We start from the raw sequence: 25,963 nt of genomic DNA on the forward strand, positions 1-25,963 counted from the left end.
TTCAGTAAAAAACAAGCTAAAAAGGATTTGATAATCAGATAGTCGAGTCTGGGAGGCGATAAAACTATTAAAAACTCCAGAAAAACAACCATGTCGTGATGGAATAATAATACAAAATTAATGAGGAAGCCAACTCCTCTAAATAATGATAACCACTTTATAATAAATCAATTGATTACGGGCCATAAACTGTTGCACTTTTGGTCAACCAACATCGTGTGCACAATCAATAAAAACAACTTAAGTGAACACTACACGATTTCTTTATTACAAAAATGTACTATTTTTGGAGTTAGAATTCAAAGAATTTTTCTGTCAATTTTGATCATCGAAATTACAAACTTTTGATTTGCAACAATTTGCAGAATTTTGTGTAGCATTTTTTATTACGAATGATATAACTACATCTTTATTCGTCGTGTGCGTTTTATTTTCATTTATAAACAATTATGGTGCAATATAAAATCGTTACTTCTTTACATAAACTATAAATATTTTACAATTAGGTTTTATACATTGAAATTAAACGGCACACATCATACACTTAAAAAATGAAATAAAAAATTCTTTTCATTCAATGAAAAAATTATGTCTAATTATTTTGCATTGTTATTAAAGTTCATCGTTTTTAGTTTTTTCTTCTCTCTTTTCCTCTTCTTTATCAACCTGTTGTTTATTGTAATATTTATAAGCCAAGAGTACAGCATTTTTTGCTCCTACACAAGACATCTCCATGGCACTTGCTGCATGTTCTATAGCATTGATGTAAAATACTCCTTCATCCAAGATAAAAGATGTAAAATGCCTAGCAGGTTTCAGGTCTGGGTAGGCCAGCCATTTTACAGACTTAGTAACATTTCTCGTAGCAAACAGCTCTTGAAGCTGTTCTGAAGTCAAAGACTGACGAGAGAAAACCTTCCTTACTGGTTTATCTCTGGTATCTGTTGAGTTGCGGTCTTGTACTGGCTGTTGTAGACCAATGGAGTTGAAGTAATTCTTGGGATTCTCGGTTGTAAAGATTCCCTCAGGCACATCAGAGGCACTTTGAAACCCAAAATGTGTCAAGTTGATCTCACCCTGGACAAATGTAGCGACAGTCTGCCAGAAGGTGTTAGTGTGACTCGCTTGTGGCCAGTTTGAGCATGAGAGACAAGTAAAATAATTGGACTGCACTTCAAGAGGAGCAGCAATAATCACAATATCATATGATTGGTTCAATCCTTGACTAGTAGTGATGATATAGGATGGTTTGTTGTTGTTAGATATCTTGGTGATCTTGCTTACTTTGGTTTCTTTATATAGATTAGCTTTATAAGCAGTTAAAAGTAACTCACAGACTCTATAGTTTCCTCCCTCCACTGACCACAGCCCACCTCCAACACCAGCCAACGAGACAGAACCTAAAAAGAAGCTCAAGTCAATTATATTTTTTCCATCCAGTATACCTATATATACTTGATAAGTGGTTGTGTAAGAGCTTGTGTATTGCAGCCACCAAGAGGTGCAGGCCATCTATGTATGTAGTGCTATGAACAATCCATGTCAAAGTTAAGCAGTCATCCTAAAGATCAAGTGACATTCGTCTTCCAATGAATGTATTTGGAATTTGATTTTTCATAAGATCTAGTAGACAAAAGATACAGCCAATGTATGTAGTTATATTAACAATTCATATGAAAAACGCTGGATAAGAACATGTGAAAATAAGAAGACTAGATGACAGATATTACCAGTGTTTTCAAAGAGTGGCTCCTATCTTCCAATAAATGCAATAAAAAAAATAATTTGATTTCCTTCAAAAGACGAAACATGAAACAGGTTTGTGAATCACATATGGTCATATTCAAATGAGTTTAACTATTGCAGATCTTTATTTCAATTCCAGCTAGCTCTGTATGTTAGACATCAAAGCAGTGTAGTATTGGCTAGCAAAGTGCTAGAAGCAGCCTGGTGCAATGTGAGGGGTAGAGTGGGGTAACTTGTGATGGACAACATTCACGCCTAGTTGCTAAATCCTAGAAAGCTGAAAATATATACTAGTAACTGTCAAGACCATGTTGGCCTTTCCCAACTTCATTTTGGATATGGTTTTATGTTAGATAAATGCCATTGAATAAAAGAGCAGTGGTGTGGTGTGTGGCTTGATAAAATTCAGTCTAGCCAACCCTGGATCAACAACCCTGGATCAACAACCCTGGATCAACAACCCTGGATCAACAACCATCTTATACCATTTTGATAATGCATGAATCCTGACACTGAGTTATTTTAATCCTATTTTAGATACTCTATATGAAGATGAATAAAAGAGCAGTGGTGTCGTGTGTGTTTGATAACATTCAGGTTCAGAAAAGTGAATCCTGGATTGTGTGAGTTGAGTGTTGTGTGCATAGACATTGAATGTAGTGGTAGTGTGTGTGAGTGAAAAGTGTCCCCAATTAGTGTGAAAGCGCTACAATGACTAGACGCTTAAGGTGGCTCGACCCCCTCACGTTTGACCGCTACCTTCCACTTTTGGAACGCTAGTGCATAAACGTCTTTTATCCGATTGCAAGTCTTTTTTGCACATAAGTCACATAAAGATTGAATTAATATTTGATGCAGTTTTTAGTGAGATCGGACGTCATAACACGTGATTATGATGAAATATTTGCTTTCGTTTAGAAAATAATTTTAGCCTTGCAGAGCGTTCAACACTAAAATGCTTCGTACCACATAATTATATACTAGATGCCTCCATTTGTGGGGATTTTTGAAAAAATCTATCTAGCTAATAATGAGATATTTGAGATTATTTAAATATAGTGCATAATCTACTTCAATCCATTATTTAGTTTTGAAGTAGATTATGCGCTATATTTAAATAATCTCAAATATCTCATTATTAGCTAGATAGATTTTTTCAAAAATCCCCACAAATGGAGGCATCTAGTATATAATTATGTGGTACGAAGCATTTTAGTGTTGAACGCTCTGCAAGGCTAAATTTATTTTCTAAACGAAAGCAAATATTTCATCATAATCACGTGTTATGACGTCCGATCTCACTAAAAACTGCATCAAATATTAATTCAATCTTTATGTGACTTATGTGCAAAAAAGATTTGCATTCGGATAAAAGACGTTTATGCACTAGCGTTCCAAAAGTGGAAGGTAGCGGTCAAGCGTGAGGGGGTCGAGCCACCTTAAATAAAGTGATTTTCATGCTACTGTCTAAATCTATTTTGATCATTAATTCTCCCTAGACATTGTGTGCATAGACATTGAATGTAGTGATAGCATGTGTGAGTGAAAAGTGTCCCCAATTAGTGTGAAAAAGCTACAACGACGCTTAAGCACTAGACGCTTAAATAAAAGTGATTTTTATGTTACTGTCTAAATCTAGTTTGATCATTAACTCTCCCCAGACAGATATTCTAATAATCCTGCAATTTGGGAGAATGCTCAATAGATTTCTAAAAGACTTTTTCCTTTTAAAGGGGCACTTGGATGAAAATCAATGAAAATTAGAAATGGCTTGAAACTTGTTTAAACTTATCTACATGGCCCAGATAGTAGCCAACATGTTTCCTTCACAGTCAAAAGTGGCGGGGAAAATTATCAATTTTATTCAGCATCTAAATTGTGAGTAAATGACGTCATTTACTCAACCCTATTGTTCTTTTCACTTTTAACCCAAAATATCTCAACAGCAAGTGGCTCCCAGGCTAAAATTTTCACTAATCAGATTTTCATAATTATAATTGAGTCATACTATCCTCAAATACTTCAGTTATTCAGACTTTCAAAAATTGGGGCATTTTTTTATCCAAGTGCCCCTTTAAGGGCTCTTTTGAAAACCACTTAAGTTAATCCCAAACCGCAAGTGCTCTTATACGCAGGACACTTAGTTAGGCAAGCACTCAAGGAACCAAGTAGGTAATTAAAAAAGTTGCCAAGTGCAAACTCAAACAGTTAATAGCTGCAAGCCATACAGGATTATTTAAGGAGATAAAGTCAATGCTGTAATAATTCTAAAACCTATAAGAAAAAGCTTTAAAGATGGATTTAAGTGCAGGCTCTAAGTCCAAGACAGCTGATAGAGTTAAATTACTAGCCAGCATGCATTCATAGATGTGGATAAGTGCTCTACAAAATGGCTTTAAGTGGTGGCTCTAAGTCCAGAGCAGCTGATAGAGTTAAATTAATATCCAACATGCATTCATAGATGTGTATACGTGCTCTACAAAATGGCTATAAGAGGAGGCTCTAAGTCCAGAGCAGCTGATAGAGTTAAATTAATATCCAACATGCTTTCATAGATGTGTATACGTGCTCTACAAAATGGCTATAAGTGGAGGCTCTAAGTCCAGAGCAGCTGATAGAGTTAAATTAATATCCAACATGCTTTCATAGATGTGTATACGTGCTCTACAAAATGGCTATAAGTGGAGGCTCTAAGTCCAGAGCAGCTGATAGATTTAAACTATCGGACATGCACTCATAGATGTGTTCATAATCAAAAGCCCTCCAAGACTGTCCAAAGCTTTTGTTAAATAAACAAGTACCATATATATATACACTGAAGTGCACTTCAAATCCTATTATTCTTGTTCAAGTTTATGTATATAAAATTAAAGTGGTAGTCCTTGGGATTCAATTTCCTCTGAATTTTTAAGCATATTTAATTTCAAAGTGTAATTTTTTGGTGTGCACATTCCATAATGTGTGAGTATGTTCATTTCAGGAAGTATAAATTAGTATTTTTCACACAAAAGCCTCATCAAATCTTTAGCTTTTGAAAGGGTACGGATAATCTTAATGTATAGCAAAAATCTACCCAATCTTTGAGATTTGATTTATGCCTTTAAATCCTGAATTTCGTGAGATTTTTTAATTATGGAAAATCTGGAATTGAGCATTGATGGAATGGACTGGACTTTGGTTAAGTGGATCGCGGATCACAAAAAAGTTTTCAATGCGTTTTTAGGTTTTGAAACAGTATAAATAATTTTGACTTATTGAAAAAACATGTCCAACTTTTAAAATTTGATTTACTCTTCTGATTACTGAGTTTTGAGAGATTTTTTAATTTTGGAAAATCTGGAACCGAGCATGGATGGAATGGACTGGACTTCAGTCAAGTGGATCGTGCGGATCGCAAAATGTTTTTTACATCGAATTTGCAGCTTTTATCACATGACTTTTATTTTAACATCCATAACTAGTAATTTTATTTTGAATTTTTTAAAAAATTTATATAGTAAAATATTTTAAAATGTTTTAAATATCGCAAAAAATCTACAAAGTTGTGCTAGCTGATTGGTTGAAATATGTTCTGTTGTAATTATTGACTTTGGATTGGCTAAGAGAAACCAATCAATTACTGAGTAATTGGATAAGATTTCAGTTTTCTTAAGAAAATAAAATCTACCAAATCAATCACTTGTTTATTGGAGAGGATGAAAAGTTTTAAAATAATACCATAGTTATAGATTGTTAATATAATTTTAATTTAAATTTCTAAGGCACATACCTGCGAAAGCATTCAAGGTCACGTCCTGACCATAGTTGACTCTCATCACACTTGTAACTATCTCGTTGATCGTAATATCCTTCAGACCAAGATTTTGCAACACATCTCTTGTCGTCTTCTGCTTCAATCCCACAAATTCCTCTCCACCCATTGCATTTAATAAATCGTCAACATTTTCATATGCATTACCTTTATCTTGAAGGTCATAAATGTTACTGAAATGTTTCAGCATGTTATTGATCCACTTGTCTATTGTTATGAGGTCAAAGCCATATCGCCATAGTAACTTGATGTAGTTTAGTATTTTGAATTTGCTGCCAATGAAATCAAAGCCTGTGCCGTTGTAGATGGCAATGAGACTATCTGCTTCATTGCTTTTTAGCTTTTTTAGCCCTGAAAGAGAAATGCATTTCAGACAAAGGCCTGAGAAATGTAAGCAGTGACATCATAGCCACCATGTTGGATGACCAAAACATTTGGTCTTGGTTTCTTTCGTCATGTCAACCAACATGGCGGCCATGTCTTTTGTCCTTGTGCATGTGATGTCATAGCCACCATGTTGGATGACTTGAACAAAAAATTTGGTCTTGGTGTCTTTTGTCATGTCAACCAACATGGCGACCATGTCTTTTGTCCTTGTGCATGTGACATCATAGCCGCCATGTTGGTTGACTTGGACAAAAGATTTGGTCTTGGATTCTTTTGATGGAGGTCAACTAAAATGGCAGCCACTTTTTGTGTGCTTTTATAATAATGGAAAAGGAACAAAACCAACTATGCATTTGAAGGAATGAATAAATGAATATATGAATGAAAAGATAAACAGATGTGATGAATGAATATGTGAATGATTGGATGAATGAATGAATGTGAGGATAAATGATATTTTTTTACACACATATCTTCATAGTTTAATATATTAGAGGGCCACAGGTTTGTTAGCATATTGCTATTTAGTGTTACCCTCGGTAAATAAAGAGTTTATTATTATTATTATTAATGAAAGAATGAATGAATGAAAATAGAAATGATTGAATTATAAATGAATAAATGTCCACAGAAAAAGGCATATCAAATAACCCATCTCTTGTCACATTACAAACCTTGCTTCAGTAATAACAGTAAGTATGCTACAGTAATAGCTTTAGAGTGCTGTACAGTGTTCAGTAAACTTACCAAGTTCCTCCACAAAACTCTTCATATACTTGTTTTTCTCGTGTATAATCGACCCACCAGATTCATACATCCTTCCAGCCACCTCCATTACACCAAGCCTTCCTCCAACTCGACTACTCGCTTCAAAAACATCAATACTTGCTTTATCACCAAAGAGTTTTCTTGTAAAACAAGCCGCTGCCGAACCACCGATACCACTACCAACAATGGCGACTCTCACAGAATCTTCTGAAACTCTCTCTTCTGCCTTGCAGAGGATCGTTTTTCTATTCAATATCAAGGCTGGGAATAATACAAAGCTAGTACTGATGCCTAGAGCTAAGTTAACGAGCTTCATTATGGAGAAAAAGATAGAAAGTAGTTCGTGTCTCGTAGACTACGCTATGTTCAGATCATTGATTCTTTGGAGGCCGTCATGAGAGGAGATTGGGCTCTAGATTATTATCCAACGTTGGCAATCACTTCCGGTTCCGGTTACTGGGTTGCCTGTGGCAACCCAGTCTAATAAAGCGTTGCGTGTCTGTATTTTCCTGCGTCAGAAAACGCGCGCCAAAATTGCGCAATAGTACCCAGGGGTGTTCACGGCACTACCCAAGAGTCCTTTGCGGACATATGATACAAAAATCCCGTGTAAAGTCTGATTTATATTCAAATGACAGTTAACGATTATAAAAAGAATAAAAAGGTTTGTTCGAGTTTTACTATTCTATATATATTTTTTATTTTTTATTTTATTTATTTATTTATTTATTCATTTATTTATTTTTCATTAAGGATATATAGTCTTTAATCAATAATTAATAATAACAATAATCTCTAATCAATAATTAATAAATTTTAAATATTTATACATTTTTTCAAGATTGTAAAAAACGAATAGAATTTGTCCATTATTTAAATATGAATATGTTAATATATAATACTTACAAAGAAGAAGGAATTATAAAATGAAAAACTGACTAATAAGGAAAATTGAAATATATATTAAATATATAACTATGTATCTTTATCTAAAAATCTACGTTAATAAGCTAAAAATCTAAATTTATAAAATGGCGCTTTCAGCAACCTGAATGTCTAAGTCTATGTTGTTTATATCATTATAAGTTCTTTTTATAGTCCTTGAGCCTCGTAGACATACAAGTGCAGATCTTAACAGAGAGAAACAAGTCTTGGCCCTAATCCATGCCATTGTTTTGTGGTACTCTTCACCTTTCTTTCGGGCTATCAGTTCAGCAAGCCTGCTGTGATATGTTTTGCATTCTTTACTCATACCTCCTGTTGTACAAAAGACAAGGGGAGTAAATGTTCCATGTTCGATTTCGTTTACTCTTTCGGTGTATTTCCGCTTCTTGTCATTTTCATGTAGCTTGTAGATTTTGGGTAGATCTAGATCTTTGTACGTATCTGCATTTGGGTGACAAACCCTTACGTCAAAAAAGGCAGAACGTTGCTTCTCCCAGAAACCTCGTGCATGGATGTCAAGTCTTGCGTCTGCAGTTTTGTTTGCTCCTTTGCTTAGTTTCTCATCTGAGATTGATTGTAACAAGGGCTCAATCTCTACGTCGTTGCATACTGTGCTAAGAAGCTCAGCCTCCAGATTGCGTAATTCGTTGTGACGTTGAATTACGAATCCACCACGTTTACATATCATTGCGTGATCGACCGAGAAATCTTCACCACATACACACTTTGATGGAATGTCTCTGAAAGACCAATTATAACGGAGACGTAAAGCGTCTCTAAATTCTCTCTTGTTCAAGTCGAATCCCATTTCCTTAAGAGGAATTACAGTTAACCAGGTTGATGCTCCTTTCTCTGCGGCTAAGTCCAAGGATCTGGCTGTAATCTTTGGTAGACTTTCCTTCAGGCTTTCAAACGCATCTTTGGATGCTTTTTCTTTCTCAGTGTGACATTTCTGCTTTGCTGTTTTCACTTCAATTTCATCTGGCAACTCGTGAGACTGGGAGATAATCTTCTCCACAAGTGGGGCACTTACTTTGACTGACGATGAGAATTCATACTTTGCGTCAATACACGGGTTAGTAATACCGATACCTCCATATCGTGTCGGTAGCGATAAAATCTTGCGATCATCTTCATCACAATCTTTTTGTGTCATGGCGGGTATAAACACGTCGGAGATGGCAGCTTCTAAAGGTTTCAGTAGGTCTGAGATATCTGGAAGTGTGCGAAGAAAGTACGTCCAGCGATGTTTTAAGCCAAACGTGTAGGCAGCGTAACAGGCCTGTGGCTGTGATAGAGCAAATTCTGCTAATTTGGTGATCTCGTTCACCCAGTTGTCAATCTTTTCCGTGACGTACTCGTTTAGAAACGATCTGGAACCAAGAACTGCACCAAGATGTTTGTGCCCTTCCACTGTTACATTAATGGGTGTATCCTTAAAAGTTTCTCTGACGATTTCTTCTTTTGGTGGCTTTACTATAACCCAGCACTTCTTTGCGTTGGGGAAGTACCCAAGATCTGGTCCGTACTGGTTAAGAGTGTCCCACCATTTTTTAAGATCCGCTGCTTTTCCTACACCACTAGCGTCATCAGCGAACCAGCATTGCTTGGCGTCAGAAAAAGCCTGCAATGTTGTAATAAGAGGCTGCATACTCAACGCGTACATACCCATAGCCAGTGGGTCACCTTGTGTTGTTCCCTCAGCTGACACGAGTTCTTTCCCGCCTGTGATGAATAATCTTGCTGACTGTCTGTACGAGTTGATGGCATAAACTGCAATAATAGGGCAAAGGATTCTGATGCTGTGCAAAGCAGCAGCTCTGTTTAGTGAGTTGAAAGCATTTGATGCATCAATAAGAAGTACGGCATCTGTGTTATCTGCAGCAAAGATAGTATTCATTGCGTGAACTGCAGCTTCATTCCCTGATCTCTGGCCTGCACACAATTGGAGAGAGCCACTGGTCTCGATGACGTCATCCTTTGACACATTCATTACGCACTTTCCAATGATTCTTCTGATTACCTCTCCAACTCCAATGGGTCTTACGCTGCCTTCACCTTTGTCAAGCGGTATCAAACGACTTGCAACTAATGCCTCTATGGTGGTGGGATCTACATATGTTGTACAGAGGATCTTTGTCATTGTGGCTAGTGCTTCACAAAGCTTTGAGGAGGATTGCTTGAATGACTTACAGGCAAGAATTCTTCTGAAGCCATTAGCGTCAATACCTGAAGGGCCACCCGAGCCTTTAGTTCTCAGGGCTGCTTGTCTGATCATATCACCGTCTATCTCACTATAAATTGACTCGGGTATCTCATCATCAATTGGGCCGAATAGCAATGATCCCAATTTCGCTGGCTGTGGTTCAGGATGCTTCTCCTTGAGTTGAGTCATGACGTCATCTGTAAGTGGTAATATGCCTCCGTTTGTTGATTCATTTAAGAAGCGCAATGCTGAGTTAATTTGTCCTTCCATCACAAGTTTTGCAAAGACTTTTGATCGATCAGGTGGACATGTGGTCTTGTGTTTCTTCATGCGACTTTGAATTATCCTCCCCTCGCGAATTAATTGATTGAGCTCACCGACCTTCCAGAGTGCGAGACGTTTCGCCAGAATGCGTTGGTTTTCTTTAGCTTTAGACTTTTTATTTGGCTTTTGGAGACCCACAGCCAACAGAACAAAGGCAGCTTTTAAGGCAATATGCTGTTTGTCAGAGCACGCATTCCAATCATCTATGTGTAAAGTTATTTGATCGATAAAATCTCTACCAGTTCTCCCATAAGGAACTAAAAAGACATTTCTCCTCCAAGTTGTTATTTCGTTGTAAGCTTCTAGTATGGCCATGGTAGGAATATTAATTTCCACGCCTTCTAAATTTTTATCCCAGCAGATTGTAGTTGGTTTGTTAACGTTTGTATATAATGGAAGATTACCAGGCTTACTCACGCTTTCAGAAGAACAATCACTAATTGAAATAGATGTACATGTATTCTTATCGATCTTATCGATCCATTCAGCGTTATCTCTTGGGAGAAGATTAATGTTTGTAATATTCAAATTCGTTGATGGATTCGGTTGACTAGATACATATTTAATTTCGTTCTCGTATTCTATAGAATTTTCTTGTAAAATTGAGATATCAACTGCTGAAGAATTTAGTCTATTTGATGCAGCTTGCTTTTCCTTTGGGTTTTTATTTTTGGATCCTTTAGGTCGACCTCGTTTTCTCGGTTCCACTTGCGTGATCGTTGACTTCTCATTGACAGGTTTTCTAGGTCTTCCTCGCTTACGCTCAGTTTGGCTGTCATTCGCAGAAATAAGGTCATCTTGGTTATTTATCATCTTTCCAGCTTCTCCAAAATAAAGTATTACGGCTTGGATAGTTTAGTTTAGATTCATTATGTTTTAATTGAAGAAATATGGCTCCTTTGTAGGAGCTCCAACGGGACGTCCTTCCTGCATGATAGCTTCTTGAATGATACAGCTATTACTATTCTATATTGTATTAAAAAAAAAAAGAAAAAAAAAAAAAGAAGAAGAAAAAAAAAAAAAAAAAAAAAAAGAAAAAGAAAAAGAAAAAGAAAAACGGAAAAAAGAAGCAAGCAAAAGCGTTAGTAGGTGTAATGTTTAGGTCACCCATCCAAGTCGTAACCCTCAACAGACGAGCTTGACTTAGTATCTTGAACGACAACGATTTTTCCACTGGACCACGGATCCTGGTGAATCAGCATAACAATAGCCGCGAAAACAATTCACCGAATAGACTAGACTTTTTAACATTATGATTTCAACCGATTCCGTGCGTGGCAGAGATGCAAGGGATTAGCCGATATGGTCTGGGGGCCGGCTGGTCTCTCCCCTGATGCTTCGGCTAGAACATTTTCTTGCGTAATTCGTACACCCAAGGGCAGAAGGATTTAATCGCCGTCAGGTCCGAAGTCCATACGCCGCCTCAGCTCTGCGGATGTCTCGGGGGTATGGCAAATTAGAATCGTATTTTTTAAATTTCTTTTGGTGGGTTCGAAGCCCATCTTATCCACATAACATTTTTTAAAAAATCTGTTGTTATTAGATTGAAATCTTCAACAATAAGGCAATCGTTTTAGTAAAAAAAAATTAAAAAAAAGAAAGAAAAATCATTCCTAGTCGGTTGCCGTATAAGCCTGTATAAATAAGTTCGACCAGTCATACAAGCAATATCTATCCGCGAAAAGTAATTAAAGCTATGTTTTCCTATCTTTCCTAGCAAAGTTTGCTGACAACAACATATACTGCACTTGGATCATATGCCCACAAAGGACTAGTAGATGGTGCAGTGAAGACTTCTGGGTACTATTGCACAATTTCTGCATTCTCTGACAAAGAAAATAAACAGCCATCTCAGTAAATAATAAGATAACAAAGGATGGTAAAAAGATAAGAAAATTTATTGGTGATTCTGACTGAGAACATTTGGATATTTGATCTTGTTGCGTCAAATATGGCGCAAGATCAAATTCACAAGTAGTGTAACATGCATAACGCAAAACTATTTATTTTATAGCCTACAAAAGGGCAGAAACTGCAATTATTTTAATGTTATGTAGACAACACCTTAAGGGAGAAGATCGCCTTACACGAGTTCAACGAAATCATTCTTTTCTGTGAAACATTCCATTATCTTTTGGCGAACATTGCAAACTTCTACTTCAGCTGTACTAGGCCTCTGTACATGATACAGGCAACCCAGTGAACGCCTATAGGGCGTCTTGATTCTATGTGTTATTTCCTTATTTTTTCCCACGGAGATTTTTTGGCCTTCCTGAAATGCCTCTATGTTTAGGTTTTCAAGCCAAAAATTTCATTGTACATCCCTCTAGGATGGTTCTGGGGAATAATCCAACTTTTTCTTTTTTTCTTCTTGGGAATTTTTTGACATAAAAAATCTCGCCGCACTTTCCTTTAGGATGGTTTGCTACAGACGAATACTATTGAATTGATCCTTGAGGAACCCTAGATTTTACAGGGACAAAATCAGACTTACATTGTTTATTACAATCGTTTGTCTTCTTCCAGTAAATAGGATCTGAACCGAGACAAATACTTAGACAATGCTACATATTTTACTCACTAAAAGAAACGTAAAAATTAAATAAAAACTAGGTTGGAGAAGTTACCTACTACAAGTGGCTAACCCGAGTATCAGGCCTACAGGGTGCCTTGGAAGGGGAGGGGGAAAGGGTGGGGGAGGAGGGGAACAGGTTTACAAGTGGCTTTTAGTTTTTTCCTCGAGTGGTCAACGAGGGACTCGTTGGGAACTGGAGTAACAAGACCTCTGAAACCCAAGGTAACATACAGACTAATTATTCAGCTATATACTTTGTTTTGTGCGGTTTAGTAAGTGTCTGAAGAAGTTCGTCACCAACGTTCGACGTAAATCTCTGCGCAATGGACTCGTGTCCAGAAGACATGGCTAAATCATAAGGCGTCTGTCCTGAATCATTCTTAACGTTAGCTTTAGCTCCCAGACCCAGAAGGGCGTCAACATACTTGGCACCCCCTCCCCCTAGGGAAACAGCCTTGTGTAAGGCTGTGTTGCCTTTACTTTGTGTTTTAGCGTTAACATTCGCACCAGCATTAACTAGAGTCGTAATGCAATCTAAATGTTTATTGATGGTTGCCAGGACAACAAGTGGGACGCCATCGGTAGATTCGCAGTCAGGATTGCCGCCAGCATCCAAAAGTCGTTCGATTTCATCTTCCCTTCCTTGTCCTTTAGGCCCAACTTCTTTAACAAGCAAGCGATCTTCCTCCTTTAGCTTGGACGCTTTTCCATTTTCCTTCACGTTTGTCTTCTTCTTAGATTTCTTTGCTTTCAATTTCTTCTGTGTATCTTGGAGACTACTTTGACTGCCACTCAAATCTTCTCTACTAGACGCGGTAGTGATATTGAATGCTTTCAGTCCGTCAGCAAGTGCCTTTGACTTCTCTTTCCAAGATTCTTTGCTCTCCCTACGTGCAAATGTGACAGTCAATGTGAATTCTTCCCCAACCAAGTCCTCATGAACAGCTGCAGTGATGATCTTCCCAAGCCGTGGTTCCCCAATAAGACTGCGGAATTCTGGGTTGTTCTGAGAATGTGCTTTGAGGTGAGCGCATATGTGATCCATCTGTTGTCGCCAGTACCCTCGCCCCGGGCTAACCCCGGCGAGAGCAAGCCGCCTATCCCTGGTTCCTTCCATTCTTGCTCTCTCGTTCAACTCGTATTCGATCTGTGAATTAATGGACTGGGAGGATGGGTAGAATAGTCCAACAGTGGAAGTTGCTGAAGGGAAAATAAGAAGGAAATGATGAATTAGTACTGATCTGATGGATGGAAGCCTAGCTAGAGAAAACGTGCTAAATCAGGAGTTGTAGAAAATGCAGAAAAAAGGAACATTATAAAGAAAAAACCTATAAATTTCATTGATACTCAAAAACAACCTATGGGCTGATCAAATTGAATCAGATTGAATTGAAATTTGTTAGGTTTTGGAGAAAAATCTATTTTTTAGCGAAAGCATGTCTGTTTTCTAAGGCAAGAAACAGAGGAAAACCAGAGAAAAACCCTTGAATCAAGGGAGAGACCTAACAAACTCTACCAACATGTGATGCCTAGTCAATGGAGCCCATGACGCCAGTACTAAGAGGCAAGTGCATTACTGCTACATCACCCTTGAGGTTTCGAGGCATCATTTAATATGGTTGTGAATGTTGAGGGGGTATAACACCCACAACTATTTACAATGGATTCCAATTTATCAGTTTTATCAACCAGCTACAGAGGTATTGTTACCCTTATCAGCCTTGTCAGCATAGTAATTAGATGTAGTAACAGGTAACCATGATGCACCACCACCGCAGCCAGCCATGTTCTGTATATTGTCCTTTTCCACCAGCATTCCTATCAAACTGGACTTCACTTTGTGGGTGACTCTTGGAGGGGGTTCTATGGAACAGCCACAGGAATGACAAAACCTGACGAAAATCATAAACGGCTCATATTAGTATTCATCCATCATATTCAACCATCCCTCCATCCCTTCCTCCCTCCCTTCCTCCCTCCCTCCATTAAATTGATGTTCTGCACAACACAGACAAGGCAGTCTTTTGGCACCAGTAATGCATCAGTCTACTATTTAAATAAAAATTCCTGCATTTTTTTGGGGGGAGGGATCGTGGAGGTTAGTGAGGATTGACCCCACCCACTAGCTACACCTCTGATGTGACTGAGCAGAGGAAATTTAATGTGTGCAAAACCCTTATACACAAAAATATTACATAGCATGTAAAATTTACCTGGTAAGTCTTAAAGGTAAGGAATATGGTTATGAAGGGACGAGGGGAGGGGTTGGCAGGGGGCAAAGCATTAACTACTCTCGTGAAGACTTACCTAGAATGTGGGCTATTAGAGGCCTCACATTTAGAACAAGTAATAGGTGTCTGGTACAGGCTTGGTCTCTCTCCACACCAATCACAGTAACGAGCATCACTGCTATTGATCCTTGAACACTTTGAACAAGTCATATAACTCCCCATATCGCCTTTAGGTACAGGAGGTGCACTATTTTCTGTATAAATCTGCTTTGCATCTGTCGGCAGTCGTGCTTCACAAGTGACACACACTTTCAGGTCTGGAGGGTTAGCAGTGCCGCATGTTGCACACACAGTCTTTGCAAGAAACTTTTTGGTAGCTTGTGGCTGCCATTGTGGAGGCATCGGCGACTCACACACAATGCATATCTCTGTATTCGCTGGTACCATTGAGTGACAGGAAATGCATGTGACCAGCTTACCCATTTCTGGAGGGGGTAGTCTGCTCTGAGGCAAGGGAGGTAAGGGTGATCCACATTCTGCACAAAACCGAGCAAATGGGTCAGAAGGTCTTGACGCAAAACAAAAAATACATTTGAGGTAATCTGTATCTTTTTGTAGCTTATTTGACTGTGTCTTGGTCTCTGGACCTTTTCTCTCTCTGTACTCATCGTTCATCCCATTAAAGGACTGAAAGTCAGATGTGGCTATAGTAGCTTTATCAGATCCAAATCTCTTATTCATGAATCGTGGCTCTGAATATGGTTTTCTATAATTAGGCCCTTCCATGTAATGATTCATCGATGTTGGTGTTGATGTTTTTGGTTGATTTGTGGAATCACCACTCCATCTTCCTTTAGAAACTGGCCTATTAGAAACGGATAATTCATTTTGATGATGACTATTGTCATTATCTTGACGATATCCAGACATTCCTCTTGACTTCTGTCGCGCATTCCCATCCGATGATGCAGTCCTCTGACTTGCGTCAAGATCATCGTCTGCCTCTTCAACCATAAACGCCTTGGTAACTATAGAACTCTCTCTTGTTCCATCTAGTGACGTAGCCATAGCTTTAACCACCCTTTTACCAGGTCCTAGCACGAATGGTTTATTGTATCTGTAAGTACATTTTATTCCTATCTGTTTGAATGGCTCGGGTTTCATGCCGTTTATAGTGTAGTAAATAATCGTATCTTCGGTTTCCGTGCGAAGCTCAATTGGCGTATCTGCGGTAATAATGTTTTTCCTTCCGACCTCTGGCAGCCTTAAAGGCATGATACTTGGAACTTTTATCATTCCCGCCGTCATCTTCAAGCTTTAAGTCTGGTACAACAAAAGCCTTACTTTTTAAACTACGTCCAAACTGCAGAAGTCAAGAGGCAAGTTCGACGAGTGTAAACAGTAGCATCAATAAATAGACTACCAATTCATCTGTTATTACACCAAAGTTTCTCAACTCTATCAAAAAATGAACGATGTACATGTGATAACAACCAAAACAAGGGCAAAATAAGGGAAAAGAGATATTTTCAAAATATTAAGCGACTTCTTGACAACAACCGTTCGCTTTGAAAACAGTCCGCCATTTTTGACATCCCACAATGCAGGTCGATTTAAACTTTCAGCACGTAACCCCAGTGGAGAGGGGGTGGGGTATTTTTCTTCATCGACTTAAAAATAAAATGTTAACTGTCTTCCTCAACATTTTCGTTAAGGATCGTGAAAAAGAAAGCCCTGCCCTTTTAAAAACATGATCATTGACATGTTATCTGCTTTCATGTCAAAGAATTAAGCAATAGGAAACAGTAATTTTGAAAAATCGTTTCCGGATGATATCCGGAGATGGTCGTAAATCAATCGGGCATCATCGGAAATCGAAGATAAAACGATATTGTGGCTCAAAAATTCGAACCGAATCGAGTTGAAGTAGAAGAGATGACAAGTCGAGGAGGAGGAGGCCGTACAAAATATGGATAACATTGTCAAACTAGAACGAAGAGCCCTTGGTGGCTTTGGATTTAGTGTGATAGGAGGTGTAGATACTCATCTTCCTCCCATGGTTTGTGCTATAGTTCAGAATGGATCGGCGCATCTTAGTGGAAAGGTGAGTAGGACCGGCTGGTTGAGCTCTGCACCTCAAGTTCTAAGCTGCTTTATTTAATATCCTCTACTAAAAATCTAAAACCGGGAAAATCGTGATTCTTGCTGAATTAGATATTATATATTTATGCTAGCTGGACTGGACTTGTGAAGTTTGAGTTGCAAAGCTGACACGTTGTCAAACTGATTGCAACGACAGTCGTTCTTGTAGACATTTTTCAGTCAACTTCCATCATAATAAGTCTTACTTGATTTTAATGGGCGATCCATCGTCCAACCTTTAGTTTTTTTGTATGATACTTAGTGAATCTCTTCTACATATTCCTATAAATGTATTGGATTGGTGTCAATAATTCTATTAGAATCCTCTAGATTTGGATTATTAATAAGATATTGATTGTAAGGTTTTAGCTTTATAAACTTCAGCTCTTTTCAGCTGAAAAACAAAAATTTATTTTCCTCTCAGAACGATGATATTTTCATCTTTATGCTTAGATTTATGGATGGATTTCTTTATGTTTGTATGCTTGTGTAACTGTTAATGATAATACATGTATATTTTGTATTCAAATAAAATAATGTTTGGATTGTGTTAATTCTAGGGTGTTTGTGTTTTGGGATTTCAAGCAAGGAAACTTTCTTATTTGCATGATCAAAATATACTGATCAACAAAAAGCCTAGGTGTTAAGGTGTTAAGTGTCAAGGTTTTCTCGCATTTCATTGCTATTAATAATCCAACAATAACTTAAGAAATATCAATGATACGTTGTGGTTGTTGTTGATTATCATGAAATCCATCATCTATTATAAATAATGTATATGCAACCTGTCTATCCATTCAAAAAATTTTGGTTAAGGATTTGATTAAGGCATGCCATAAGTGTGTGAGGTCAAACTTAAATACATCATTTTGGGCAGAAAAAATTCAAGTATGTGAAAGAAAATCAAATATGCCCAGGATAGATTGTCAATCAAATTATATATTTATTATTTGTTAAAATAGATTATTGTGCCAAGTACAAAGTATGTTGGATTCATTTGCATAAAGATAAAGAATCCAATTATTTTTCAGATTACTCTTCGTTTCTTTAAAATAAACATTGAAAATTCCTTTCAATTGTCCTTAAGGGAAGTCTAAACAATTTGATAAAAGGAAAATTGTTTTTCAGGTCCTAGGTTTGAGAAATTTATGTTGCTATGCTCACAGTTGCTAGCATTTTCTAATTATTGTTCACCTTTAGAATTCAATACAGCCCTTGAGTTTAAAATTAAAATAACTTGGCAAAATGTAACTTAAGCTATACTGGGTATTATTCACCTCTTTATCAACAGTAGGATCTTATCCCTCCATCACTTTAGGTTAAGATCAAAGATTGGAGTAGATCAATACTAACTTTAGTTGATCCCTGTGCTATTTATCTTAATGGAAAAATGCAATTTCAAAGAAAAAAAGTGAATCATTTCAAGGTATTCCTTTCATTATATCTGGATATGATTTTTGAGTTCTCACGAGTATATATAATATATATCAGTTGTTCCAAAGTTGAAATAAGTGTTTCTGATTATGCTAAGAAGAATTGACCTTTCAAGAGGATTTTTATTTTAACAATGCATTTTGAACTTCCATATACTACCAAGTTAATGTATTGCATTGTTAGAATTATCATATTAACTATGGATTTATGTAGTAAGGATTGCTATTGCCGGTACTGTAATTCGAAAGGTGTTGTTACATCTTAATAGTTTTAATTTTTGCCATCCAATGTTACTGGATGGTATTTACACACTCTCTCATCATCCCACCCCATCATCAATTCATGGCTCCAACTCCCCTTAAATAGTTATTACTACAGCTATGTCCCACAATCTCTTCAGATTAGGTAGAATATCTCACAATTCAAAACCCTGTTCATGAAATTTGATTATAATTTTTTTCAATTATTGCTCACTGTCGTGTGAAAATGAAATAAAATAAAATTTGCTCCTAATCCTTGTACATGTAGTACTCTTTCAAACAGATTTACTGTGTTGTTGTTTGTGGGACAAGATTGTAATTCAATTGGGAAAACTGCTGCAACGGTCATTGGTTTGCTTCTGTCTGAGTGGTAACCATGAAATATCATCATCTTGACAACCATTATCATCAAAAGCTTGGAGAAATAAAATTTCTAATAATAAATAATAAATAATAATAAATAGATAAAATTTTAGTATGTTGAAGAGACTTTTTTTTGAAAGCTCTTGCCTTATTAAGATAATTCCTTAATCAAAAACAGTCTGTTTTACATGATTTTATTACAGCTACCATTGCTATCATTAGTATGTCATTCTTTTATTCTTTATTACCATGGTGATCAATCTTTGTCATAGTCATTCAAATTAAAGTACTCAGAACTTACTCAATGTTCAGGTTTTCTGGAAAATTCTTTACAAAACATTTTACAACAGCTGTCACCTGTGGGATAGTAATGTACCCTCGTTGTTAATAGAAGCATGTTATCAGACAATACAACCAATTTATTAGAGGGATGGGAGATATTGATTTGGTGGGCTCTTTGTTGGGTCAATCAATTGTAATAAATAAATTATTGTTGCTGTTTCTTAGATATGTGCTGGTGATGTTATACTAGAAGTGAATGGGAGACCCATAACAGGACTCACAACAGAAGAAGGTATACAAAGATCTGATTCAATGGTTTATTTATTAACTAGAAAATGAAATGTTTACAGAAACTGGGAAATGTACAAAAAAGAAATTTAATTTTATTGAACCTTGAAACAACCTCTGGACTAATCTAATTCTGGGTTGATTTAAGTCAAGGCATGGATCAATCTCCGATAGAACCTTGAAAAAACCTCTGTGTTAATCTCAGTCAGGGCATGGCTAACTCACAGATCGAACTCTGAAACAACTTCTGGGCTGATCTAAGTCAGGGCATGGCTAACTCACAGATCAAACCCTGAAACAACCTCTGGGCTAATCTAAGTCAGGGCATGGCTAACTCACAGATCAAAGCCTGAAACAACCACTGGGCTGAACTAAATTCAGGGCAGGGCTAATTCACATATCAAACCCTGAAACAAGCTTTTGGATGATTGAAGTCATGGCACAGCTTACTCACAGATTGCTCCCTGACAATATGAAATTTCATACAAATATATATATTTAGATAAAATATTGATATTTATTTAATAATTCGTCTGTTACAGTTGTAGAATGTATAAGAGACTCCCCTGATGAACTAACACTGCGGCTCATGAAAGGTACTGAATTTATTTTTCTAACCCCCCATATCGCATGCTCCTATTTTCTCCCACATATCAGGAACATCACCACTAGTAGAAGACCTTTGAAAATCCCTGGTATGGAGACTAGAAGGGAATTGGTCTTTTTATTGAGTTCTATTGCAACCTAAAACAACCTCTGAGTTGATGAAGGGATAAAACTAATGGTGGCTCAATGTGACCAGTCATTGTGACCTGTTCAAGGAACTGCATGGTCTAACAGGCACAAGTTCTAATTCTGTTGTACATCATACACTGAACAGCCCTTTCTTTAGCCATGTGATGTAAGTCAGGGTAGGCTAAGTCACAGAATTATTGGAAATTGAGGGGAGTAGGGTTTAAAAAAATGACCCAAAACCCCTGCGGTCAGGTTAAATGTCTGATGATGACTTTGATCGAAAACATTTAACTTTATATTTTTTCTCTAAAATCCTTAGCCTTTTTTATAATAAAGCAAATATTTTAGCATGTTATATATTTTTCAGGAATAAAAAATACATAATTTTAAAAATTTAAGGTATTTTGTTTATCAAAGTAATTTCTTTGATAGAACATGTATGTATACTATCTGCTTTTGTCTGTCATTATAAATTACATTAAAATGACAGATTTTTACTAAAAGTTACTAAAAGTTACTAAAAGTTAAAAGTTAAAATTAAACCTTTAGTCATTTGATGCATCAGATTCATCAATACAGGTTCATTCAGCTTTATTTATAATTAACCATTGAACAGATATTTTTGACAGATAATATTGGGTTAGTATATTGGACAGGAGAAAAGATAATCTCAATTTTTACCTAACAAAATTACAATTTTTTAAACCTTATGTCTATCATCCAAAGACCTAAATTATCCAAGTAACATACTAGACAAATATTTTTGACAGATAAGAGTTATCTTCATATTGTGAACACAAACCACAGAAGGCCAATTTTGAATAATTTGTACTTCTAAATAAGATCTTTGAAATCTCAGATTTTTTATAGATGTCTGTTGGTTTAAAGGAACTCATCCTAGATCTATGTGTTGTGACAAATATAATACTGATTATAATGAAGTAATCAATGGTACTGACACGTAAAAAGCTAATTTAAATAATAGATTGTGTGACACCAGCTTGTGAGTCTTGGTTATTTGCATGACAATATATTAAGTCTCCTGTAGACTACGTACAGTAGTTTACCATAAATAGAATTCTCTTAATTAAGCAATTTTTGTAAAGTGGGTCCAAGTGCTTGGATATGGATAGGATAAAAACTTTAGAAGAAGCTACAGATTTTGCTAGAGTATAAACCAGAACATCTTCCACCTAGAAGATCTAAACATGCATTGCTTTTGGTTTTAGTTTGGTAAGATATTGGAATATTCACACGAACCAACTCATAACATATTCTTCTGTTCATCATTTTGACCTTGTTTCTGTTTTATAACTTCCTATTCCAATAATAATATTATTGAAAAGCAAATTTCTAGCAAATTGTTTACCAGATCTTACATTATTACTGTAACCTTCAACAAGTATATTACAGTTATATTTATACTGTACTTCTACAAAATAACTATTTAAAATCTTATTTAGTGAATTTCTGCATCTTTAGTAATCAAAAATCGTTTCTAAAGTTATAAATTTAGCCTTGTAGAATGACTTATTATCCTTTAAAGATGCTTCTTTATTAAATATTTGATAACATAAGTTTTTGAATTTGAATTTTATTTCACTGTACTCTTATTTGTACATTTTAGTTCAGCCACAATTAATTTAAACCAAGCAGAAACTTGCCAGGATTAAAATTAATGTTGTTTCCCTCTGCCTTTTCTGAATCGATAAATTTCTAACCTGGAAGAAATAAAAGTAAAATTTAACCTAGTTTAAAGTTTGAATTCCCAAGATGATTTTTTTAGTTTTAAAATTATGTTTAAATATTATACCAAAAGAATGATAATTTTGATAAAAATAATGACTTTTTAACTAGATGTTTCTGGTATTTTGGAGATATGATTTTGTGATTATAATTGGCTCACCAAATGCTTCGGACAAATTAGTGTTTATCTCTTTATGCTCTAATGATATTAATTTTCTTGCTTTTCCACGGTACTTTCAATTGGTTTTTATCTTTCTTGTATCATGTTTTAAACCCTTTTAAAGTCTTTGTCTGATGTTAAGAATATTTCTTATTATCTTTATAAGACTTGAATTCTGTCCAAATTTATTCTTTTTTTGGCTCAAATGCAATAATTATTTTAATCCACTCTGCTAAGCTAATAGGAAATGCATGAGTTTTCAATGGTGGCAATAATATCTCTTTCCTCTCTGCCCCCCAAAGGCCACCCATCTTCACATTTCCTGTTGTTTTAGCTTATATCTTTTTCCACAGCTGTTGCAGTTTCATATTAATATTTCTCCTTTAACTCAGTGTCTTTTCAAGATTTTTACTTCCAGCAATCAAATTTATCCTAGATTAATTTATATCTACGAAAAAAATATTTGTCTTTTGATTAAATCTTAAAAAGCTATTGCGTGACCTCTAATATGTGATGTTGAAAGAAAAAGTCCAGACTAAAGTTAAAAATTAACAGGGCCGGAAGAAGGATTTTGAAAGCCTTAGAGTGTGTATAGGATATTTCAGCAGTGTAATATGCCATTTTGTCTATATGGTACAAGGATTATGTCAACATAAAGCCAAGGTAATCCAGCAAAAATCTTTGATTCAACCACCTTTGATTCATTCAAAGTTGTTGTAAATCTTTGTGATTCGATTCTTGATTTTAGAACATTTTGTTCTATATCTTTAAGTGAGATATTGAGAAGACATTCTGTTGTGATTAAAGGTCCATCTTATCAATGATCATAACTTAAATCATACAGTAAGTGAAATTGCTCTTCTTTCTACACTTTATTACCCAGACATTACAGACTCATGTACAGTTTCAGGAGTTAATTGCTAAATCATAGTAAATCATCTTCATAACAGTGTTGAGATTCAAACTTGCATATGAATTCATTTTTTATTTTTATCGTAACAATAACATATGTAGATTTCTAAGTTTGCTTTTTGATGCTTTCTGCTGGAGGTGACAACATGTAATTTCAAGGTTTTATCTTTACTCCATGGAAAATTTTGTAAATAAATTCAATAAAGTAAATTTAAAAAAAGCAATTATTTTTCTTGGAAATTTAGAATTCCAGGATATTTAATGTGTATTTGGGTTGCCTTAGCTAGTATTTTGTTCGATTTAACCTTGGAAGTTGACAGAATATTTTGTTAAAATATGCAGAAATTATTAACCAACAGAATATGCCTCAACAAATACTGTCAAAGTATCACCTTTGTAATCATTGTCGGTTTTACAGTATATTTTGACTTGCTGCTTTTTCTATCTTAACCTTGAACTACTAGTTGTATTATTAATTGTCAAGCAGTGTGACCTCTGTGTTTATATTAAAATGGTATTGGATTTATATTATTTACTAAAAACACTTTAATCTTAAATTATGTTCTTTCTAATATTTAATCCTAGGAGATATTGATAATAGGGCTAACTTCAGTATCTTATTTTGCACTCAATGGTGCAAATAAATTAGTGTTTTTTTCCCAGATATTTGCAGACTTCATGCATTTTAGTAGTAAAATGTGCTAATGAGTTCTTGTTTCCTAATTCATAGTTTTCCCTACTTCTAAATGAAATTTCATAAGACGTTAGCATTAGAGATTACTATCATTATAATTAAAGCCAATATAATCATCGTCATCATCAACGTCATCATTATCAACGTCATCATCTTTAATCATCACCATCACCATTATCATTAACACCATCTTTATCAACACCATCATAATATCATCATCATTCTGATTCCGTATCTATGAAGGTGACATTAATCACAAACCTTTCAACTTTCTTTCCTTTTTCAGACAGTGGAGCCAAAGAGCGTGCAAAGCCATTCTTAAGGAAGTTTGCAGTTGCTGATCCAAAAATCCCATTGTACCAAGCAAAGCTACACCGTACTGCCTCAGCTCCTCACACATGCATCACTGAAAATCTTGTTAAAAGTAAATACAAAAACAAGTCTGATTCGTCTCCCATTATGAGGAGAAATACCGGGATAGAAACAAGAAAAGAGGACTTAAAAGTGAAGAAAAACTTACTTGCCATAGATGAAAACCCTGATGGAACAAAGTATCATAGACTTATCACTTATTTTCCTGTTGACGGTAACCAACCTCAGACAATGGAAGATTTTTCTGCATTGAAGCACAAAGAGATAAAGCATAAACGTTTTTCAGGGGAAGATGAATATCTTTCTGGTGAGATTTCTACCAGTGCGAGCTCTTTACCAAAAAATTGTCCCTCTTGTGGTGGAGGAATGCTTGTATCTAGCACCCCTGGGTTGCATGAAGGCAATTCTAGACAGAAGCCCGGCAGCCCGACTAAACTACGCTGCAGAAAATGTGGAAAAAGCTTGCATGTAACACTTAGTAATAGTAGTCTACCAGAAAAATCTGGACCATCAAGTAGAACATTTGAATCTTCGCCGATAAAACCATCTAGTTCACTACCTTCTAATGCTACTTTAGGAATCCAAAGAAAGGGTGTTGATCAATTGGATAATAGTGAGGATACAAGAACTAGAATTGAACAAAGTGAAGAAAATGAACTAAAAATTGATAACGGAAGTGTTGGACAGCCTAGTAAGGGTTTAACAGGGTCATCATCAGAAGCTTCAGTGGCTAGTGAGTCACAGTTACAAGTGGAAAGAGAGAAGGCTGGTGAAATGGCAATCAAATTGTATCGACTGGAAGGGTTTACAAAGGATGAAGTTGCTGCGGAGCTCAGTAAAAAGTGAGTGCACCAAGTATTTGTTGTGAAGTATGAGTATCTGGGTGAGGATAGTCTTGAGAAAGGCGGTTGTTGGTGGTGACTGTTGTTTCAACATTAATTATACTTGTAAGCTTATTCTTTACATTCATGATAGGATTTCAAATGTAAGGAAAAGTAAAAAATATGTTTAATATTAATTTTATATTTTCACAGTACAAGATTTGGAAAAACTGTTGCCCAAGAGTACCTGAAGTTGTTTGACTTTACTGACATGACCTTAACAGAAGCTCTTAGGAAGTTCTTTAAGTATGTCCTACTGATTGGTGAGACACAGGAAAGAGAGAGAATCCTTATCCCATTCTCTGAACGATATTATGAATGCAATAAACCTGAGTATGGCTCTTCAGGTAAGAATGATTAATAACCCGTACGAAAATTATCGGCGAGACACGAGCGAAAATCTAGCCTGACATTTTAGCCATACAGTGGCGAGAATTGAGCGAGAAAATAATAAACCTAACAGAGCCATAATAAGCCTGACAGGAGCGTGAAAAATGAACGAAAAACGCTTAGCGATTTTCAGGCTTAGAGCGATAGTTGTCGGGCCATACATATTGTATGGCTGTGTTATGGCGTGATTATGGTTTGTTTGCGTGGCTCGTAATTTGAGCCTACCACGCGACTATTTTAAAACTTTCAATCTACAAAATGGTACATTGACAACTCAAACAAGTAATCCGATACAGTATTTATTATGCTCT

General features: G+C 36.0%; 5 protein-coding genes across 12 annotated transcripts in view; 1 reads left to right on the top strand and 4 right to left on the bottom strand.

The window, feature by feature from the left end:
- Window positions 1–245: 245 nt before the first annotated feature.
- LOC116302930 (prenylcysteine oxidase 1) lies at window positions 246–7,098 on the bottom strand. Its single transcript, XM_031712348.2, has 3 exons — window positions 6,692–7,098; window positions 5,516–5,908; window positions 246–1,400 (listed from the first exon to the last, which is right to left on the bottom strand). The coding sequence occupies exons 1-3, from the start codon at window positions 7,026–7,028 to the stop codon at window positions 613–615; spliced, it is 1,518 nt and encodes a 505-aa protein (XP_031568208.2). The 5' UTR covers window positions 7,029–7,098; the 3' UTR covers window positions 246–612.
- Window positions 7,099–7,629: 531 nt separating this feature from the next.
- LOC148914065 (uncharacterized) lies at window positions 7,630–11,140 on the bottom strand. Its single transcript, XM_089040507.1, has one exon. It carries the CDS (start codon window positions 10,998–11,000, stop codon window positions 7,737–7,739), a length of 3,264 nt encoding a protein of 1,087 aa, XP_088896633.1. The 5' UTR covers window positions 11,001–11,140; the 3' UTR covers window positions 7,630–7,736.
- Window positions 11,141–12,671: 1,531 nt separating this feature from the next.
- On the bottom strand, window positions 12,672–16,675 carry LOC116302922 (double zinc ribbon and ankyrin repeat-containing protein 1). The gene is made up of 3 exons (XM_031712339.2): window positions 15,070–16,675; window positions 14,473–14,654; window positions 12,672–13,962 (listed from the first exon to the last, which is right to left on the bottom strand). The coding sequence occupies exons 1-3, from the start codon at window positions 16,299–16,301 to the stop codon at window positions 13,001–13,003; spliced, it is 2,376 nt and encodes a 791-aa protein (XP_031568199.2). The 5' UTR covers window positions 16,302–16,675; the 3' UTR covers window positions 12,672–13,000.
- Window positions 15,996–25,963, top strand: part of LOC116302920 (PH and SEC7 domain-containing protein 1) — a 31,630-nt gene continuing 21,662 nt past the window's right edge. Inside the window, exons 1-5 of one of the 8 annotated variants that reach the window (XM_031712335.2) lie at window positions 15,996–16,112; window positions 19,700–19,766; window positions 20,305–20,358; window positions 24,296–25,223; window positions 25,416–25,609. In XM_031712335.2, coding sequence (XP_031568195.1) covers window positions 20,352–20,358; window positions 24,296–25,223; window positions 25,416–25,609 — 1,129 coding nt within the window. In that variant the 5' untranslated portion in view covers window positions 15,996–16,112; window positions 19,700–19,766; window positions 20,305–20,351. Of the gene's footprint in view, window positions 16,113–16,830; window positions 17,098–19,699; window positions 19,767–20,304; window positions 20,359–21,556; window positions 21,731–22,974; window positions 23,067–23,175; window positions 23,247–24,295; window positions 25,224–25,415; window positions 25,610–25,963 lie in introns of those variants that run through there. The other 7 variants (XM_089040529.1, XM_031712332.2, XM_031712334.2 and 4 more) reach the window with 7 other exon arrangements.
- LOC148914066 (uncharacterized) overlaps window positions 25,936–25,963 on the bottom strand; it is a 4,151-nt gene continuing 4,123 nt past the window's right edge. Inside the window, exon 8 of the mRNA XM_089025955.1 lies at window positions 25,936–25,963. This exon is cut by the window's right edge and continues 168 nt beyond it. The gene's annotated coding sequence lies outside the window, so the exon portion shown is untranslated.

This window comes from Actinia tenebrosa, unplaced genomic scaffold (genome assembly GCF_029948245.1).
Source record: "Actinia tenebrosa isolate PJP-AT-01 unplaced genomic scaffold, QUT_ActTen_1.0 PGA_scaffold0__85_contigs__length_37466705, whole genome shotgun sequence".
NCBI lineage: Eukaryota > Metazoa > Cnidaria > Anthozoa > Actiniaria > Actiniidae > Actinia > Actinia tenebrosa.

What these genes read in the sequence shown, in the direction of transcription:
- LOC116302930 (XM_031712348.2), bottom strand. Translation starts at nt 7,028, where the DNA reads ATGAAGCTCGTTAACTTAGCTCTAGGCATCAGTACTAGCTTTGTATTA. An exon ending in GAGTTTTGTGGAGGAACTTG is followed by an intron (nt 5,909 to 6,691) that starts GTAAGTTTACTG and finishes TTTCTCTTTCAG; the next exon opens with GGCTAAAAAAGCTAAAAAGC. An exon ending in GACCTTGAATGCTTTCGCAG is followed by an intron (nt 1,401 to 5,515) that starts GTATGTGCCTTA and finishes GCTTCTTTTTAG; the next exon opens with GTTCTGTCTCGTTGGCTGGT.
- LOC148914065 (XM_089040507.1), bottom strand. Translation starts at nt 11,000, where the DNA reads ATGATAAATAACCAAGATGACCTTATTTCTGCGAATGACAGCCAAACT.
- LOC116302922 (XM_031712339.2), bottom strand. Translation starts at nt 16,301, where the DNA reads ATGACGGCGGGAATGATAAAAGTTCCAAGTATCATGCCTTTAAGGCTG. An exon ending in TCTAATAGCCCACATTCTAG is followed by an intron (nt 14,655 to 15,069) that starts GTAAGTCTTCAC and finishes GATTTTCGTCAG; the next exon opens with GTTTTGTCATTCCTGTGGCT. An exon ending in TGCTGACAAGGCTGATAAGG is followed by an intron (nt 13,963 to 14,472) that starts GTAACAATACCT and finishes TTTTCCCTTCAG; the next exon opens with CAACTTCCACTGTTGGACTA.